Source organism: Heliconius melpomene, chromosome 4, assembly GCF_056956725.1.
Source record: "Heliconius melpomene rosina isolate 202511_hmr_F chromosome 4, ASM5695672v1, whole genome shotgun sequence".
NCBI lineage: Eukaryota > Metazoa > Arthropoda > Insecta > Lepidoptera > Nymphalidae > Heliconius > Heliconius melpomene.
The window spans coordinates 2,451,139-2,471,074 of record NC_140392.1 but is presented as its reverse complement, the minus strand read 5'-3'; the positions used below and the strand labels follow the sequence as shown (position 1 = coordinate 2,471,074).

The following is a 19,936-nucleotide window of genomic DNA, read 5'->3' as shown; positions in this document are numbered from 1 at the left end:
GTTCCTTTTAAATAAAAATATCTATCATTTTTAGTTAGACTTTAATTAATTAAATTATTAATATTAAGCAAATAATAAATAATATTTAGGTTGATCTGTCTGTTTGTCCTCCTAACTTTCTGTCTTCTATCTATTCTATAATAACTCTATAAAACACAGGAGATATGATTTTTTTTGATCTTTATAAAATAAAAATATATATCAAAGAAAGCTCACCTGGTTAAAAGGTAATTTTTGTATGTAATATTATAAAAAATCTATAAAACACTAGTTTTTCCTGCGATTTCTGGCACGTGCAACTATATTTATTAACCTTTATAATATTAGTAGGTATAAATTTAAAGATATATTAAACACATTACCCTCTACATTCAATATCGGACAAGCAATATATTAAACAGAACGAATAATAACGTCAGCAAATAGTCGAGATCGTAGCAGATATCTCAACGCTATCGCCGACGGCCGCATTGTCGTTAGAATTTTTTATTAATTACTAACATAAAAATGATTTATGGAGGGCATCTAGAAACAATGTGGGGGATCCCGTATTTATTGGACGGCCCGAATATTTGTCACTAAGATATATAACGAGTTCGTTCTTATATTTCTGACATTTTACTTTCGTAAGCCTCAAATAACGAACGGTCTTCAAACAATGCTCTGGTACCAGAGGCTGGTCGTTTAAATTTTGTAAGAAAGTCATAAAAATTTTTGGCTGCGGTTAAGTTGAGTTAGATAAATTTCGATTATCTTGTAAAGGTACCAATGATATTTGTAGACGAAAAATTGGGAATATTCGATTCATGTAAATTCAGAGCTAAACACCGCAGTCTATCTTGCCATAATAGGGCTTACCTGCTTCTTTAAAAAATCGATTCTGTGGAATTCTGCGTGTGGAATTCAATGCCTCGTTTTGTCCTTTCTAGAAAAAGGAAAAAGAAAAAAACATTGACCAATAGAAAATCCACAACCATCGTGTTCAGTATCATATTAAAAATATTTTGAGATATTATGTGACCATATAAATTATGCAAATTTTTAAATTAACCTATTGTTAGAAAACGGAAGCAGTAACGTTTTTAAAATAAACTCGATAAAAACACTTACCATCTATATGTTTGCAACGTACTCAGACAGAGGTTCCTCGTAATTACAATAAGTGACATGTATCACTCAATAACAACACTACACATCAGATACCTTCCAATCAGGGCTTCCACCTTCAAGCAACTGTTCCCGTTTGACACAATTCCAATGCTTTTATTTTCTAAATCTACCCACATTTACACTTGTACTATAATAATGTTAAAAGCAGCTGATTATTAATAAAAAATAAACTGTATCGTTGAGAAATAAATAGATATTTCATAATAATTTTTAGATTAAACATTCCCGTTTCAAAACAAAGAACTGAAGTAAAGTTTTGACAAATGGTTGTCGGTGCGGAAGTCGGCGCTTAGACCGTATACACAAACCCTGGCACTGTATACTGATGTTTATTCTATAAAATTATATTGTCAATTATTTGATTGTAAATGTTTTAATTAATTATGTTATTTAAAAAATTATACTTTTTAATTATGAATTAATAGTGTATATTAATAGTGTTTGTCTGTGGACGGAACGTTTCCCATTGAGAGGAGTGAATTATTATAATTTCCTCGCGGCGTTGAATGCCGTCACTACTTAACATTAGGTTCTCATTTTTTACCCTGTCATAAATGGAATAAAAAAATGAAGCTACAAAAAATTAAAAAATAAAATCCTTCCTACATTAGACTCGTCTTCCCATGTAGGTATAAAGCCGTATTTTAAATAATAAAAAGGGACGAAATACCGAGTTTATTTGCTCGCTCAGAATAAATCTCTGAGATTCATTTGTACAATTTTGTTTTTCAAATGGCCTGTACGTACAAATACAATATGAAATAAACATTAGAATTTCTCATGAAGATTGATGAGGGCAGGGTTATCCTGGAACTGGCTTATCGAAAGGTTATATGTTTAACCTTGGGTTGAATTAAAATGCTAAGTCAGCCAGATTGTTTTATTTTGTTTCAAATTTTGGTCCTAATTTCTCTGTTACGTACTTAATTAACATTAATCTTAATCTAACTTAAAATGACGTTAAAAATCTAACGATATTGAGTTGTAGCTTTGGTGACAATACGACAATGTTTGAGCTGGTCTGATAAAGGGGCCAGAACCTAAATAGTGGATCTCTTCAGACAATACCAGCATGCCACTCGGATTTACCTGATATATCTATTTTTTTGTGCACAATTAACGCTACTATTTTTTAACTAAGCCGTCGTGACGCAGTGGCACAAGCGTGTAACTGTAAACAAGACGCTCCCACTCGAGGGAATAAATTAATATTTATTAATATTTTAATTTCTTCGCTTCGGTAACAAGGCAGAGTGCGGCGTTGAGTTCCCCCAGTCAACACACAACGCCTTGAATATGCGGCAAAAAGTGGGGAACGGAATGTCTTAACAGTAGGTTCCCTCTGCCTACCCTGCTATATGCGGAATGCAGCGTGAAGCTGAAAAATAAATATTTTTAGAATCAAATCGTTGCCCGCTTGGGCTTTCTCTGTTTTTGCATTAGCAGGTTATTTTACTCGTATTTATTTTATCATAGGCACCTTTAGAACGTAGTCCTTATATTTTGCTAATAGAAATTATTATAATTATAACTTTAATATTTCGTGATAAACGAATAAGTATAATAAAATTTTATGATTCCAAAAATTATAAGGGAAAGAAAGAAATTACTGCGCTTGTATATTGCTTTTAAAGTCATGTCATTATTAAACATCATAAATCACTCTAATGATATAGAAGCGATGTGGCGCAGTTGAAAATATTTTTTGTACCGCCCCTTGCACGCCATTGTCGCCAGTTCTAATACTAATGTTAATATTTTTTATACCTTCGAAAATATAAGAAAAACGAGTACATAACCAATTATATATACATACTTATAAAATATCTGGTGATGAGCACCGGGTCTAGGTCACCTTGTCACCTTGGTCAAACCAAGCAGTAAAAAAAATTACGTAAAATCATTCCCTGGAATATATTCGTACCCATAAACAATTATAATAATATTTTTAGTATGTCCACATATGATTAACACTAAATATTATTATGTAGTTCCCACTTTTTGCCAAATACTGGATTGCAGATGGTTGCTGTGGTGGAACTCAATGGCTTTGCCTTTTTACCAGAGCTAAGAAATAAAAATATTAAATATTTCATTTCATCGGAAAGGAATCGAACTCACAACCTATTGCGTTTACAGTTGCCCACTTGTGTCAGTGAGCCACAACTGGACTCAAATTTGTTGTTATCAGAATCTTAACAACAAAATTGTTGTTAAGAAAATTATTTTCAACAAACTAATATTCCATAGCGAATACCAAAATGCAGGGAAATGTCACAGCGGCGGAAAATGTGACTCTATAATATGCTCCATTCATCGGGAACCAAAGGAAATACAGGCTTATTTTCTCCACAGCGTTTGTTCCTTTCCAGAAGATGTATTTTCGGATGCGACAGTGTTTATCTCGAGTGTTGGGATTATACACACGGCTAGTGGAAATTTTAGACGATGTTGTATTTTTTTAATTTCTTTACTAGCAACCCGCGGCTTCGCCCGCTTTAAATATATAATTATTAATTTACTAATAGGCATTATTTTAAATCATATATGAAGTCGTCGTGACACAGGGGTACAAAAGGGTAACTGTACCGCGAGGGTTGTAGGTTTGATCTCCACTCGAGGGAATGAATTAATATTTTCATTTCTTCGCTCTGGCACCAAAGCAAATAATCGGTGAAAAGTGGAGAACGAAGGGTCAAATTGAATATACAAGATTTCTCACACACTAACACGACAATTTAAACAAAATCTTGTAAATATGTTTTAAAAAAGCTATATATGTTTAGAAAATAGAGGGAAAGAATGTCCCAACACCGGATTTTCTCCTGTTCCTTCGAAATATACTTAAAAATAATATATTTAGATTTCCATTTCCAAGGCTCGTGTGTTCCATAAGTTACGTATTATTGTCAAGAGCGGCAGTAATCTGTTTTTATTGTCGCGCCGCTAATGCCCTCATTTTTAAGTGCTACCCCATATTATTATATTCAGTAATGAATATAAAACGTCATATCACAGTGTTGTATATATTATGTTCACCTTATATGAGATTGTAAATTATATACAGAGAAGAAGAAGAAGGAGAGAGAAATTCTTTTTTTATTTCTCATGTTTGTCATATTTAGTGGAGTATCAAAAAAGACGTAATCATACTGAAAGCGGAAATATTTTAAGCTGAACGTGCGTCTGGTTTTCGGTGACAGTAGTGGATTCAATAATACTATTTGTCCCCTCTGGTAACGATTTAAAGCGCAGCGTTGAGTTCTGCTACTCTACACACAATGTCTTGAAAATTGCAGCACTTGGGAAAGAAGCTTTTTTTATCCTCACGCAGTATCCCGAACAGAGCAAGGCGGGCAGAGTAAACCTGGGAATTAAGTGAGAAGTGAGTGCGATGAGTTTCGAAAAACAACGCCACGCTTTACCTTGACATCAGACCGAAAAAATGAAAACATTAAATATTTCATTTCCTCGAGTGGAAATCGAACTCACAACCTGTCGCGTTTGCAGTGAAATACTTGTGCCCCTGCGCCTTGATTAGGCACTATAATGATAGAAATAGTTAATGATAATTATTTCTATCATTATATAGGCCAATTATTGGTGTTATTACTGACAAAATATATGATATTTATTTACGACTCCATGTTTGAATTGTGTAATACAAGCTTATATAATTTTCTACTCCGAAGCCAGAAATTATCGTAAATAAAATATTTCAGCGACGATATCGACCGACATCAGTACAGCCCATTTTCTACTTAACGACTAAAGTCACGTGCATAATTCACGTATAATCGATAAATCGTTTAGTCAAAGCATTATATGCAAGTGGTTTAATATTAGTTTGTATATTATACTTACTTAATAGGATACTGATTATATAGCTGTAGTTTATTTGGTTGAACGAGGTAATGAAAAGCGGAGTGTCTAAACTCTAGGCACTCTCTGCTTACCCTGCTGCATCCAGGATACAGCCTGAAGCTAAAAGCAAAGTGTTTGTAATAAGCATCTATCACGTTTTGGGATATGCAGCGAAAAGTACGCTTGAGCTAATCAGGAAAGGAAACTCTATGACGCAAAAGTTATAAATTTGACATGTCTGTTTGTTTGACTTGTCTCTTCGTGTGTCTGTCTGTGAAACTGTAGCTCCTGAATGAATGAACCGATTTGACTGCAGGTTTCTTAATCGAAAGCCTTGTTCATAGTGGTGGTTCTTAGCTATATTTTATAAAAATCGGTTTAGTTGTTTAAGACTTTGCCAAAATGACGTAGTGATATTTTTCATCTGGATTTTTTAATTTTAAATTTTGCGAGTTAAAGTATTTACATCACTTTTAAAGTAGATTTTATTGTCCTACATTTAAGCATACGATAAGTTCAAATATATTAATAATAATAATAAATACCTGCTTCTATTATATTTCTATAATATTGATGATGAAAAACAATATAATTAATAATCCCTATATAATAATAGATTAGATACTCAAATATTTACGTCCGGCCATCTGTCACCATAACTTGGGGTCTCGGGGGGATTCTTCATTTATCATCCCCCAAGCATTTGTTCGGTTCGGAGGACTCACCTGTCAAAACTTCACGTTGTTTATGGTGTCCAATCTTTGGAGTTTCTTTTGTTTTGTTTTGTTTTTTTTTTTGGATTTTGTATTTTGGATATACATTGATTTGTTCTCAGTGTTGTTGTGAAGATGGCTTATAATTTTGCCTTGTATTTTATTAGTCGAAAGTTTTTCCCGCATAACCGGGAAGACAGAGAGAACTCTATTAAAATTGCGTGTTGAGTGGCGGAACTCGGCGTCGTGCTTCGTATACCAGAGCAGAAATAAAGATAATTTAAATATTATTCCTCAAGTGGGAAACGAACTTACAATCATCACGTCTATAGTAAAACTGTTCCACTGAATCCCTATGTTTAATGTTATATACGGTTACGCAGTTCTTGAATAGTGGATAATGCAGATTTAAATACTTCTACAAAAGTGTAAATGTTTATGTTATTTACTGCTATTTAATAAATTAAACCTAATTACTTATTCTAGCTTCACGTTCTATCCCGCACACCGCAAAGGAAGCAAAGGGAACCCAATGTTTCACTTAATTTTAAAGACTTTGCGTATGGAAAAACTCAACGACGTACTTTTTCTTGTTACTAGAGCAACAAGAACATAACTGATGCTATCGAATGAAAATCAAACCCACTATCACCACATTTACAGTCTAACCACTGAGCCACGACCTGTTCAAACAACACTTAAATATTGAAATAAAGGGGGTTCCAGGGGGTTTCCAGGTGAAATAAAACAAACACATGCTCGTCATAAAAACCATCAATATATTTACATTGTAATTATTTACATATGTACAGAATGCCAACTAAATGTGTAGTATAATATAAATTATTTATTCCTATATACACCGCGGGATAATTTTATATGAAAATGATACTACAAACATTGATATAATTTAGACAGACATAGACAGGGAAGTAATCTAGTGTTAGAACACTTTTGTCATGTGGTCTCCATTTTCCACAAAATTTTTAAACATTGCGACTTTAGTGGTGGAACTTAACGCCGCGTTAAGTTAATGTATTGTGTGAAGTATTATAATTAAACTGTCTTCGAAAATCTTATTTTAAATGTATTAGACATTATTAATAATAATAATTTCTCCTTTGTAACCTTTCTCATATCAATGTTTGTAGTATTTGTGTTTTCCAATTACACATAAATAATACGATAGTATTTTCCGAAGTTATATAACTACATTGAACCCAATGTTTGCGGCTATTTAAAGAAGTTATTATATAGAAAGTAAATATTAAATATTTAATTTTAAAAATTAGAATAAGTTAATAAATTAAAATAATTGTAACAATTAAAATAATTAACCTACACACAAATGAGATCGTTTTCGAAAAAATATTAATATTGTAAAAAATAAATTAAAAATTAAATTAAATCAGCTTCACGCTGTATCCCGCACACACCAGAGATTGTAGGCAGAGGGAAACCTAGTGTTAAGACACTCTGTTCCCCACATTTTTGCCGAATTGGAGGTATTGCGTGTTGAGTGGAAATCTCGACACCGAGACCTTGAGAGAAGAAATGGAAATATAAATTTAAATAATTACATAATTTCCTCGAGTGGGAATCGAACCCTCAACCAGTCGCGTTTAGTCACACTTTGTGCTCCTGCGCCACGACTGGCTTAAAAAATAAATATATAAAAGTAATCTTTGGTACACCTTTCAAAACGTAATTTCGCACGGCCTCCGCTGAAAATATTAGCTTTTTACATCCCCTTTTATGTTCAAGTCGGAACATAATTAAAAAGATAATGAAATATTTCATAAATTATACTTTTTAATATCAGCAATGTTCGAGTAAATTATTATTTCAGTGGATTTTGTTTAATTACATATCATACAAATTGACGTTGTACTGAATGACCGTTACATAAGAGTTTTAAAATAAAATTATTTTATATATTTTAATTATTCAATAACGATAGAACGACATAAATATATAAATATTATAGAATTAGAATAAAATAAACAAAAAAACGTGTCCATTCTAAGCATCCAATCATCCTCAACTAAAAAAAGTCGACAAAAATCGTAGGAAAAAAATTAAGCAATTACCAATTTTTACCTTTCAACCGTATTACTAAGCAAAACACCTAACTTCCATTCACTTGGTCGATTTAACCGACCGTTTCAAAAATAATTATGGCCTTTACGAAATCGTTATTTTATATACACGATAAAACCTATAGACACATCTACATATCAGTCTGCAGTGTAAATTAATACTAAACGTATATTGACTTAAGGTTTAAATTGCTAAGTTGGTTCAGATAGTTGAGGAGTTCCTCCTGTTGAGGTCCGGACCTCATTCGGCTTTACCCTCAAAGTGGTGCTGGACAAACTGACAGAAGTATAATCTTCGTCGATTGATGTTAGCTGAGAATAAACGGTTCTGGGGAATGGCGTTGGGTGCTTTCTTCTTTTTGTTAACTGTAAATAAAAAAAATAATTAATTTGTTAGAATGTAAGAATAATTAATCGAGATCGTCGTGGCACAGTTTGTCTGTAAGTGCGACGGTTGTAGTTTCGATTCCCACTCAGGAGAATGAATTATTATTTAATAATGTTTTCATTACTTCGCATCTAGGTTCCCTCTGCCTTCCCTGCGTGTATCTAAAAACAAGCATTCCTCTGTCAAATATTTAAACATATAATCTCCAAGTAAACATTTAAAAAACTATAATTTTGTTAAAATCCCTCTCACGCTTGATGTCATTATACTATTACAGAACAGCTTAAATCAATTAAGTTGGTCATCAGCTACCCTGCTCTCATGTTAATTATGAGCTATTAGGTATTTAGCTGTCCTATTCTAGTCTATGAATGAACTAACATAATTATAGTCTATATATCCAAATCCTCATTATAATATTTTTTAACTTGACGTTCGTTCTCAATCATTTTTTGGACTGGGAATCGAACCCACAACTGTGCACGCACGTTTGTGTCATTACGCCACAACTCGTCCCATATTGTTATTATTATTTTATCTTATCAAAGAACTTAGTGTTACTTTACTTTCAGACCAAATTATTTTATCAGAGAGTAATCTAACACACACTATTAGAGACAAACACGTACAAACTCCCGTTTGCTCGTTCTCTATGTTACAAATATTATAAATGTAAAAAAATGTATATAATAAAAATAAGTTAAGCGGGCGAAGCCTTATTAGGGTCGTTAGTACATTATGAAACCCGAAAAATTGATGCATATTTAAACTATATCATAGCTAGCGTTTATATAAATAACTCACCCTTAGGTCAACTTACCCTTAATAACACAATAACGACGCATATAGCCACAACTGTCGCGCCGGCACTCAGCAACACTAATAAATCACGGTCGAGATTGGTGGACTCCTTCGCGTGGTTCACAAAAAACGAAGCTGTCATATGAGCACCGATGTTGTCAGCGATACGACGCTTCCCAGCGGATGAGCCGTTTAGACAGCCGCCTGGAAAAAAAATTCTTTATAATAAATACTGAAAATATTTTTATACTCAATATACTCTATACATAAATTTTTAAAAAAATTATGTATAGAGATTTTATGTATGGAAAACATTTATTATAGAGTATATTTATACTCTATAATAAATGTTTTCCAAAAAAGGAATCTGGCTCTTTAAATTATAAAATTATAAACCCTACATTCCCAGTGACTTTTGCTGATTACATTTTTAAACTAGAATGTGATAAGTTTGTCCCATATTAGTCCAAGAATTGTAATATTTCGGACACTACAGTTATTCCTTTTAATTTCGTCTTCTTCAAAGAATTGTAACAATATTTATGAAATAAAAGCAAATAAAATAATTATACACATAAAAATTTGAGATTTTCGCGGCGCAGAGCTACGGCGATTGTGAAAGAGACAGTTGTGTGTTCAATTATTACTCTGTGGAAGAATGTATTATTTTCACATTCCCCGTAACTAATAAGAGGATGAAGCGTTGTCAGCCCCACTCAACACACAATGCTAAGAAAATTGAAGCTCAATAAAAAACAAAAATAAAATAAAGAGAATTAACAAATCTTACCCATATCCTTATCACAGTGACAACAATCACTTGTTTGATTCGTATTCAAATAAAAGGACACCATGCTCTCTGTACAACACGGCAGGCATTTATGATTCACTCTGGAATGAAAAAAAGTCTATAGCAAAAACTTCATCTAACATTTTTTACGTTAATGCAAAAGAATTTTTAATTTGCGCTTTAAAGCGAATAATATCAGAAACTGTGAAAATATGTCAACAATATAAAATGTTAAAAATGATAATGCAAACGAAATTATGATATAATTTTATTCTATTTAAAAAAAAATGAAACGTTCATTCAGTGAGACCGAATATAATAATATAAAGGATATTTCAAAGTCATTAAAATAAATGCTTTCCTGGGTTTTATACTGAAAAGTAATGTAAATTATGATTTATGTAAGATATAAAATACTTCATTTAGACACCGAATTTGGGGACAGTACAAGTATACTTTTATGTTAAATTTAGAAAGTACTTAAAGTTCAGAATTAAATTTCTAGATACTGTTCAAACTCAGGTTCAAATTTTAAATATAAAATAAAAAATTGGTGAAAAATAAAATATTGTAACATTAATACTGTGAAATGAATTATTTACTAGCGCACCACAACGCAGGTACAATGGGTCACATCTAATGGATAACGGCTTGTAATATAGCACTATACAAATTGAACTAGTAGTTATTAAGATTAACGTGTTCTACAATATAAACTCTCCAGTTTTATAATATTAAAATACAGATATAAAAACAAAATAAAAAATAGAAAAATATAACATTAATGGGATTGAATGGTATATCATGTAAACGTAAAATATAACCTTATCAGAAAATTGTGTATTTATTGGTAACTATCCATTTGGTTACCAACAAACGCTCATTCGTTCAAAAACAGGTATCAAAGGTGAATTAAAGTTTTATAGGGCAAAGTTAAAATGAGTTTCACATGGGACCACTTTATAGATAAATATCACGACCTCTGATATTCATTGGTGTATGTTGTAATATTTCCTTTGATGACAAAAATAATCGAAGTAGTAGTAGGAAGTAGACTTGTATTATTGAAAGCATTTTTTATTTAATAATTAATGTTAAATATAATATAGAAATCACTCACCTATCTAATCTTAATGGATGAGCGCAAGTAACACAGCTAGTAGGTCCAGGTCCTGAGCAAGACCGACATGAGTCGTGACATGGACGGCAGGTCCTCGTTCTAGGCTCATAATATTGAGAACTAAGGCACTCAACGCATAAACCGCTTTCTAAAGAAAAATGTGGCGGACAAGATGTACACCTTTGGGGGCCAGCACCGTGGCAGTCCTGGCAATAATGATGACATCGTCTACAACTGTCTCCCCAAGGGAAAAAGTTTTGAGGGCATTCAGGCCTACATTCGCCTGCTGCTAGTCTCCAATCTATCGGGCAAGATGCACATTGATCTCTCCTAGGACCAGTGCAGGTTTCACAGGACAAGTAACACTTGGAACATATCCCTTCATCAGGATAGTACCCTGGGGCACATGTAGCCCTACATGTGCCAGATTGCAATCGCAACGAAACAGCACACGATGTACAGTTCAACCTTGACACACAATTCGTGCATGTGTGTGGACATTTAGAACAACTTCCAGCCGTCTGATAGTACCCTTGTCCGCATTCCGCTACGCACCTAAAACGAAACTTTTGTTAGGCGAATTCTCGACACGGGTATAGAAGGGTCCGCCTTAATAAAGAGCCCTCACCTCGATCCCTGCAATAACAGCGGGCTTGAACAAGATAAACAGTCCCACTCATTTGGTCCGCTACATTTCTCACAAGTGGAATGACAATTTTTACACCGCCCTCCCTCGTAATATTCATCTGTAAATAAAGACTTTTTAAACAAAGGATTGTGATGGCGCGACGTAAAAGCTTCGGTATCTGTTAAATTGACATTTTTCAACTCCTGTTCACGCTCATGTAAAAATGCTTTGTAGAGCTTTGTGTGTCATTTCATACTTCTTCTTACAAAACATAAAGGAATGCGAGAACAAATACCGAAACATGGACTATACGAGAATACGAGAATATTTAGTAAGCTTTTATTTTATATATTTAATGTAAAATAATATATATAGATAAATAAATATTTTTAATAGGTGTTATTAAGTATATTTAAATATACTATGTATAAAAATTTTTAGAATGATTATTCTACAATTTATACGTATAAATTGTTTTTAGCGAATTAAGTTACAAAAATATAATTACAAAAAATACTACCATAAATTACCTATAGGTATATAAAGAAATTCCGTTTTAAATTTTACATAAAATATATACAGTATTGAACTAAAAATAAGTAACAAATATATTTAAAAACATACTTGTATCGCACTTCTGGTTCCCATCTGGCTGGCACCGGCCCCTCTTAGTGAGCATCCACTTTTCTTTACAAACAGAACAAACTGCATAAGTGCAAATCGAACAACCAATGGCGCACCTAAAACAACACAAATTTCCGGCATTTAAAAACGGAAATGGTCGGATATAAAACAAGGGTAAGGCTGAATTAACACTCACGGTATGCATTCTCGTTTTTGAACGTCTGCATAATTCCCGGCGGGACATTTGGATACACAGCGCCCCTTGAACGCGTAATTGCCGATTCGACATGATACACACTCTGTTTCACTCGATCCACTGCAAGATTCACACGATTCGTGGCATTGCATGCAACCTAAATTATCTTTTCGAAATGTGCCCAACGGACAGGTTGCTAAACAAGATCCGTTATACAGCACGTAGCTATGTGCACACGAGGAGCACATGTCTGCTTTTTCTGAACACGTATCGCAATGTTCCGCGCAAGGAAAGCAAGCGTTTGCGTCTTGATCTTCGTAATAACCGTCAGGGCACTGTTGAAGACATACCGCTAAGTCGATTACTAGTAAATGTGCTGGAGCACAAGTAAGGCAAGAATCTTGTCCAGCTCCAGCACAAGTTTCACATGACTCGTGGCAAGGCCAGCACACCCCGCCCTGGTTGACAAAACTTCTTGGTGGACATCTAGATACACAAGAATTATCCAAACGGTAATGTTTACAAGCAACACATTGAGTAGGGCCTTTTCCGTAACATCCTTGAGAATCGCACTCTGGGTCGCACATTCTCTGCACTTGTTTATCGTTAGCATCAGCCAAAACATTTTTCCTTTGAGCCGATGGAATATTTTTCGGATAGTTTCGTCTATCTGAAATACCAAGTTCGATTTCGTTGAGAAATTGGGAATATTCAGACGCATCGTAGACATCGTTAATGTGATAGGTTTTTTCTTCTTGTGGAACGTTATTGGAGTTGAAATAACTTTTATTTCGCAATCGTATGGGATTTGTAGATGTTCCGTAGAAAATAAGTTGCCATTTTTTCAGGACGCCTGGTTGCGTAACGTGATTATTTCCTGCGTTTATTATTTGAAGTGTCCATCGACCTTCCGCATTTTCACCCCAAAAATGTACGCTTAAAAATGGCCAGTCGTCGAAGTTTGAACTAGTCGCATCGTGTGTTCTCTCAAATAATAAAGTGGACGTAGTGCCCATCGGCGACGTAAGCAGGATTCGTAAATTACCTCTTGGAAAAAAACTCAGTGATATTTTACATTGAACGTGTTCCAAAAATCTGACCTCATTCATTGTGCCACTACAGCCATTAACGTCCATATGAACGGATATCGTATAGCCGAAAGATGTTTCTATCGACCTGTCCTCGTTTATTTCTTGGGACTTACATATGTGTTGTGGCGGTACATTCACCCACTGCTCCGCAAGCGAGACCATTTGACCTGCGTCCATAAGACCGTAACCAAATTTATGACTCACTTTCCGTTTCACACCGTTAACGATCCAACCCTCCTCCTTTTCTAAAGGTTGGGACCTCGATGTCATTACAATGAGATGTTGCATGTCTCTCCAAGTTAATAACGAATTCGCTTCTAAAGCGAGAGCACAAATTCCCGCAGCTAATGGGGCGGAGGCAGACGTGCCCGTATGATCGACGGTGCAGATATGATCCGGTCGTAATTGAACATCCATATCCACGGTCGCGACGCTTTTATCCCTTCCCGGCGTACCCGAACTATATGTCGAAGCTAATGTCGAAGAACATTCTTCTAAATACCAAGGTTTATAGCCCCCTTGTGTAGCACTAGATATTGATATCGTGAATATGCTATTCGCGTAGCCATCACAGTTACAGGAATCGGTGTGCCTACCGCCGTTCCCTGACGCCCATATAAAAATAGAGCCTTTTCCCCCTCTGCCATTTGTGACACCGTTTATAAAAGCCCTGAAACAAAAAGTAGTTTTTAATGAGCTCGCCTCTAGCCATCTCTTTTATCGTTATTAGACAATACCTTCTAGCTAAGGGGCCTGGTCCGTCAACGGTTTTCCCGTCGTCCTCGGGTCCCCAGGAAGCGCTATAGATATCTATGTGGTGGGTGTTGAAGCCGAGTGCTTTAGCTTCCACTGCGTCGTTAACTAGGCCGTCTAGCATTCTCACGCCTCCTATGCTGGCGTTGTATGCGATGCCGACACCACAATATAGGTTGTAGGCGACCGCAGCGACTTCGCCGGCACAGCGGGTGCCATGTTTATTATCGCCATTGTCCTGCGGCGTGGGATCCGTGTCGTTTCCATTTATGTCGGTCGATGCCGCCGGGTCCTGGACATTTGTATAAATTCTATATATTTCACAGAAAATGTGGCTATTTAACGCAAAAAATACTTATTATTTATAAACATTTTAAAGAAATGCTCAACCCTTAGTAAAAATAAATTACAGCTGTAAATTCGCGTATAGTAAATTATATAACCACAATCTAGCACAGTAAGTGGTAGTTGAACTTTGGACGTAAATTAAGGTTACTTAATGCTACATAAATAATTCCAATTGTTAGCAGTAAACAGAACCCATGGCATTATACGTCGCAATCGATAGTGAAACCACAAATGTATCCTGAAATCCCTTGAAAGCAATGAAACTTAAGTAAGTAGGGGGAGCTAACTCACCCTATGAGCATTATATAAATGAAGAAGCCAGTACTGTTCCAACGAACTAACTATCCCATAAAATTGGCTTCTATTTCTGAAGCGAGAGCAAATTTGTAAGGAAAATTACGCTATTAAACTTTTCATGCTGGAATAAGCTAAAAAGTCATTTTTGTAACTTTTTAGTTCTGATACTAGAAATTTTTGCGTTAAAGTTTTTTAATATTAGCATACATGCTTTCACTTTTATAAGTTTGTTAAATTATTTATATATTATTTCTTTATTTTATGAGATAATTATAATCAATTCTTTAAAAAAAATCTACTCGAATTTTATGAAAAATAGTTTTATTTTATGCAGAATTCAAAATACTTCTAACGAAAACAACCAAAAAAAATTATACATAGAAATAGTCTATTTACATAATTTTGTATCAGATCCGGGTGATTGGGTTGGATACCATCATCTAGTATCGTTATAACGACGCCCTTGCCGGTGTACCCTTTACGCCACGCGGTCCCAACGTTCATGTCCAGGCCATCTGCGGCACCGCCGTTCTGGAAATCAGACTCATTAGAAGGAATCTCAATTATTAAAATGAAAATTCTTCAGATGCCTTGGCGCTGTGTGGTTGTAAAAGCGATGGTTGTTAATTCAAGTCTCACTAAAAAAAAATATTCAGAAATGGCAAGGCAAGAATGCGACTGAAAAAGGTTACAGGTTCGATCGGGATGTTCGCTTCTCACTCAACACGCAATGCCTCGAGAATTTGGCGGAAAGTGGGGAACGGAGTGTTTACACACTATGTTCCCAGGTTCCCCATGCCCACCCTATACTATATGCGATATAAAGCATGAAGATAGAAAAATATAAAAATATAATACCATAAACAAAAAAACTTGAAATATACATAATATAAAGGACAAAAGTTAGTAGCTCAGTTGCGTAGTACAGTTTTATTATTGTATTCTATATAAGCGTTATATTGTATTTCAGGCCATTAAACAATAAAGGAATAGTAACACGCCTTATTAATTTTTCTACCATTGAATATCTAAAAAAATATATTTTATATTTATGCCGGTTCCTCTGTTCGACCCCGAGTGGAAATCGATTATAATAATATATGTTCAACGTGTAACGTTTGTGAGGCCAGTCGTGGCGCAGAGATACAACCGTGCGTCTGTAAACGCAAAGGTTGTAGGTTCAATCGCTCCTTTAGGAAATAAAATATTTAATATTTTCATTCAACACTCTGGTAAGAAGGCGTTAAGTTCCGCTACTCAACACTGACTCCAGAACTCAGCGAAAACGCAATATATTTTAGACGAACAGAAAATGTAGAATTTATGAAATCTATAAAAATATGTTAAAATAAATTAAATAATATTTATAAACTCAGGCGTCAAAGAATTCAAAGGAAAAAAGTAATTGCCTTGTGTTATTTTATTTAATTAATCTTAGGTCGGAAATGAAAAAATATTCTGTAAAAATGTATGAGGCTAATTTTAGGTTCGACCAAAAATAACAGTAATAACCTTAATTATGTTTTCGTTTTAATTGGTCTTTATGAATTTAATGCATTCTATTTAAAAATAGGAATAAACATTTCAGTAAAATTACCTATATATATTGCTACTGATATATAAAAATTGCTCCAGTTGGATTTGAATCCAGATTCATTATACAAGCTGTAATTCGATTGACAGATCAGCGGTGGTCTATGAGTAGGGGACCTCAGTACCTTTCCATTTTACCCCCATGTATGTTCAGCGATTTTCAATGATTCAGCAGATATTGGGGTATTTTTGATTATTTGACAAAAACCGGATTAAACAAAAATTTTCAAATGCAGCTCGACTAGTGGGTGTGCTCTCGTGATTTTTTTCTGAGTGGTGTTGAATTCAACACAACTTTGCCTCGTTACTTTAGCAATTAGAAAAAATATTAAAATATCCTTCAATGCCACGAGAGGGAATTGAACCCATAACTGCCGTGCTTACTGTCGCATACTGGTGCCCATTCTACGACGATCTCAATTTTAAAATCTAACCCAACAAATTTCAACACAAGCAAAAATACAAAAAGAAAATTTTAATACAATCACAAACTAATAAAATACTTAAGTACAAAAGACTAAGTTAAATAAAAAGTATCTCATTCCTTAGAGTAGGGCAATAAAGAGATACAATCAGTGCTCGTACATGATTTTGAGGCGAACGAACCCTTCGCGTTGCAGACAAAGAAATTAAAACGGGTGGTATGTTGTAATAGAAAATAAAGGATTCTTCAAGATATATAATGTTATATGAAATAACATCAAGTGTGGAAGTGTAAAGGCGATAGGTTGTAGATTCAATGAAGAAATGAAATATTTTATATTTTCATTCTCAAAGTGCAGCGTTGAGTTGCGCTACTTGCAATATAACAATTCGGCGGAAAGTGGAGAACGGAAGTTATAGATAGAGCGTAAAGCTAAAAAAACTTTTAGTTACGCAACTAAAGCATTCAAGCTTAGTGAAGCAGTATAACTAGTAGTGTATTTGTTATACGTTACACGTTGTTATTCACGCTTAACCTATTAACCATTTTCCGCTTTCCGCTTATTTAAGATAATTAGATACTATGCTTTAGTTTCATACTCTACTATCTACTATCTCGCAAATATCCAAGGATAACCTATCGTTAATACACTTTGTATTTTTTATTAGAACCTGGGATCCTAGTGTTAAAACACTCAACTCACATTATAACATTACATATATCATTTGCTTCAGTAGGAATCGAACATATCTAATTTAAGCTTAAATGTGTCTTTCGATCGTATCAAAGAATGTTTTTGTTTGTTCTTTGTTTAATTTCATTGTTTCTAACTGAGTGACAGGTAACGCATGGCAGGAACTACAGGTTGAAATTTAAAGGTTCCTGGGGAGTGTAGGAGAGTAGGTAATTAGAAGAATTTCCCGAAATTAGAAATTAGAGATAGGGAAAACAAGGGATTTTGGAATTTATTCATAAAACCGACGGCGTTTACGGTGAAGACTAGTATATATATTGTTAGCAAACTCGTGTAAAAGAGGATAGATGTAAGTGAATAAGACTATATCATAGGCAGTTGCTTGTAGGCAACCGCCCTTATTGGAGGGAAACTCGTGGGAAGTATGGTTATTGGGTGATACATATCACTTATTGCAATTATGTAGAATCTCTTACCAAATAATTAAGAAACATAGATGATATGAGTTTTTATCTTGTTCTTTAAAAAAACGTTAACCGTTTTCGATTTCTAACAATATACTAATTTTACTAACGAAAATATCTTCCACTTAAAGGTGTCCTCATTTTACTTTATTATAATTTTATTTTTATACTATACTTTTATAAAATGTTCCGTATCATTTCGTATCAGAATCATATAAAACTTACCAAATACCATTGTTCCTTGAATAAGGGATCTGGGAACGACGGCATAGACTGTCGTAACACGTGCCTGGGACGGTGATCCCGTTTTACCCTCCGCAGCTCTCTCTGCTGCATCACCCATCTTACCTGTTAACAATGAAAACAATTGATTATTTACTAAGTTTATGTATGTACTGAGAATGACAAAAAAATCGCTAAAACAGCGATTTCTTCCACGGAACCTTAAGGCATAGGACGTAAAGGGCTGGGGGTGTGAATAGAACATAAAATTAAAAAAATATACAGTACTAGTAATACATACAGATCTACATACAAACTTACATGTGATCATTAAACTTACATCCTATATCTTATAAAACAAAGTCGCTTTTTGTGTCTGTCTGAACTTTCTAACTCTTCTTCTTCTAAACCACCCAACGGATTTGGATGCGGTATTCACCATTAGGTCGAGTATTTCTCAGGGAAGGTTTATATATAGTTTATTATTTGTACATTCTTATGTAAATTAACATAAATACGATAAATGTGTCTAAAGTCCTACCCGCTGAGACACTTTCGCGCATGCGCTGCTTTAATGGTAAATACTACATGAAAAAAATGTACTGGAGTATTGTTCCTCTTAATAAGATATACAAAAAAGTCCGCGATGGCATATTCGTATCTTTTAAGAATAACGTGTAGTGATCATATTTCTGTCTAAAAATAGTAATTTCAATATATTTTTTATTGTGAGGGATATTTTTCCATAATGGTATTAATCCTTATCCTTTAAAATACTTTATTAAATTTCTACGTTAAACGAAGATAAAATTTGCTTTTTAAACTATTTCGAAATTGCGAATAGTTTTAGAGAAAAACGCATTTAATTATTGACACATCACGCCGTTCACACATCAACTGTATTGAGTCAAGTTTCACTTATCCCTTACTCTCAGCATATAAATAAGTATATTAGTTACGTTGGCCATTTAATGTAGATCAAAACTGTCTTTTCTGTTTTTCATTTTCATAAGTACTTTAGAAGTTGTTACAATATCAAAAAATCCTTGCTGCGAAACGCGCCTCGCGACGTTATGCTTATACAAGCGAGTCCGCCGCGCCCGCCTGCCTTACACGCATCGGTGGTTCAGTGGTAGAATGCTCGCCTCCCACGCGGGCAGCCCGGGTTCAATTCCCGGCCGATGCATTCTATTTAATTTTCGTTACAGGCAGCCACGTAGTGCTTGCTTTTCATCAGGGACAGAATACCCTCTTCAGCATTAACCACAAGCTCGAAAAAAAAACCCGCCTGCCTTTATAGCAACGAAGATTTAGATGCGTTTGCACTAATTATATTGGATATAATAATTAATATATTGGATAATTCGAGTTTAATGTATAATTTAATGTCATTTAACTATCTAAAAATAGTAATTTAAATATATTTTAATAAGTACTTGAAAAGATTAGTAGCACAGATTTAAAATTACGGTACCTACTAAAAAATCCTTGCTGTGTAAAACAATTGGAAAATCCTTACTGAAACTACGAAAATGCGGGTTGCAGTAGGGTTTAATTAATTTTCACATTATCTTAAGTGCTTTGCAAACATACATTATATGAATAATCCAGTAGTAAAAGCGGGGGAAGCCGCAATAGGGTCGCTAGTATTATATAT

General features: G+C 34.3%; 1 protein-coding gene and 1 non-coding gene across 2 annotated transcripts in view; one reads left to right on the top strand and one right to left on the bottom strand.

The window, feature by feature from the left end:
- Window positions 1–6,503: 6,503 nt before the first annotated feature.
- LOC146539407 (furin-like protease 2) overlaps window positions 6,504–19,936 on the bottom strand; it is a 47,008-nt gene continuing 33,575 nt past the window's right edge. Inside the window, exons 3-12 of the mRNA XM_085208191.1 lie at window positions 18,283–18,405; window positions 15,279–15,413; window positions 14,222–14,529; window positions 12,394–14,154; window positions 12,198–12,313; window positions 11,574–11,691; window positions 10,946–11,500; window positions 9,826–9,926; window positions 9,055–9,239; window positions 6,504–8,212 (exon numbers count right to left, since the gene is read on the bottom strand). Coding sequence (XP_085064317.1) covers window positions 8,039–8,212; window positions 9,055–9,239; window positions 9,826–9,926; window positions 10,946–11,500; window positions 11,574–11,691; window positions 12,198–12,313; window positions 12,394–14,154; window positions 14,222–14,529; window positions 15,279–15,413; window positions 18,283–18,405 — 3,576 coding nt within the window. The 3' untranslated portion in view covers window positions 6,504–8,038. The remainder of the gene's footprint in view (window positions 8,213–9,054; window positions 9,240–9,825; window positions 9,927–10,945; window positions 11,501–11,573; window positions 11,692–12,197; window positions 12,314–12,393; window positions 14,155–14,221; window positions 14,530–15,278; window positions 15,414–18,282; window positions 18,406–19,936) is intronic.
- On the top strand, window positions 19,395–19,465 carry TRNAG-CCC (transfer RNA glycine (anticodon CCC)). Its single transcript has one exon. It is a non-coding gene; the product is annotated as a tRNA-Gly (tRNA).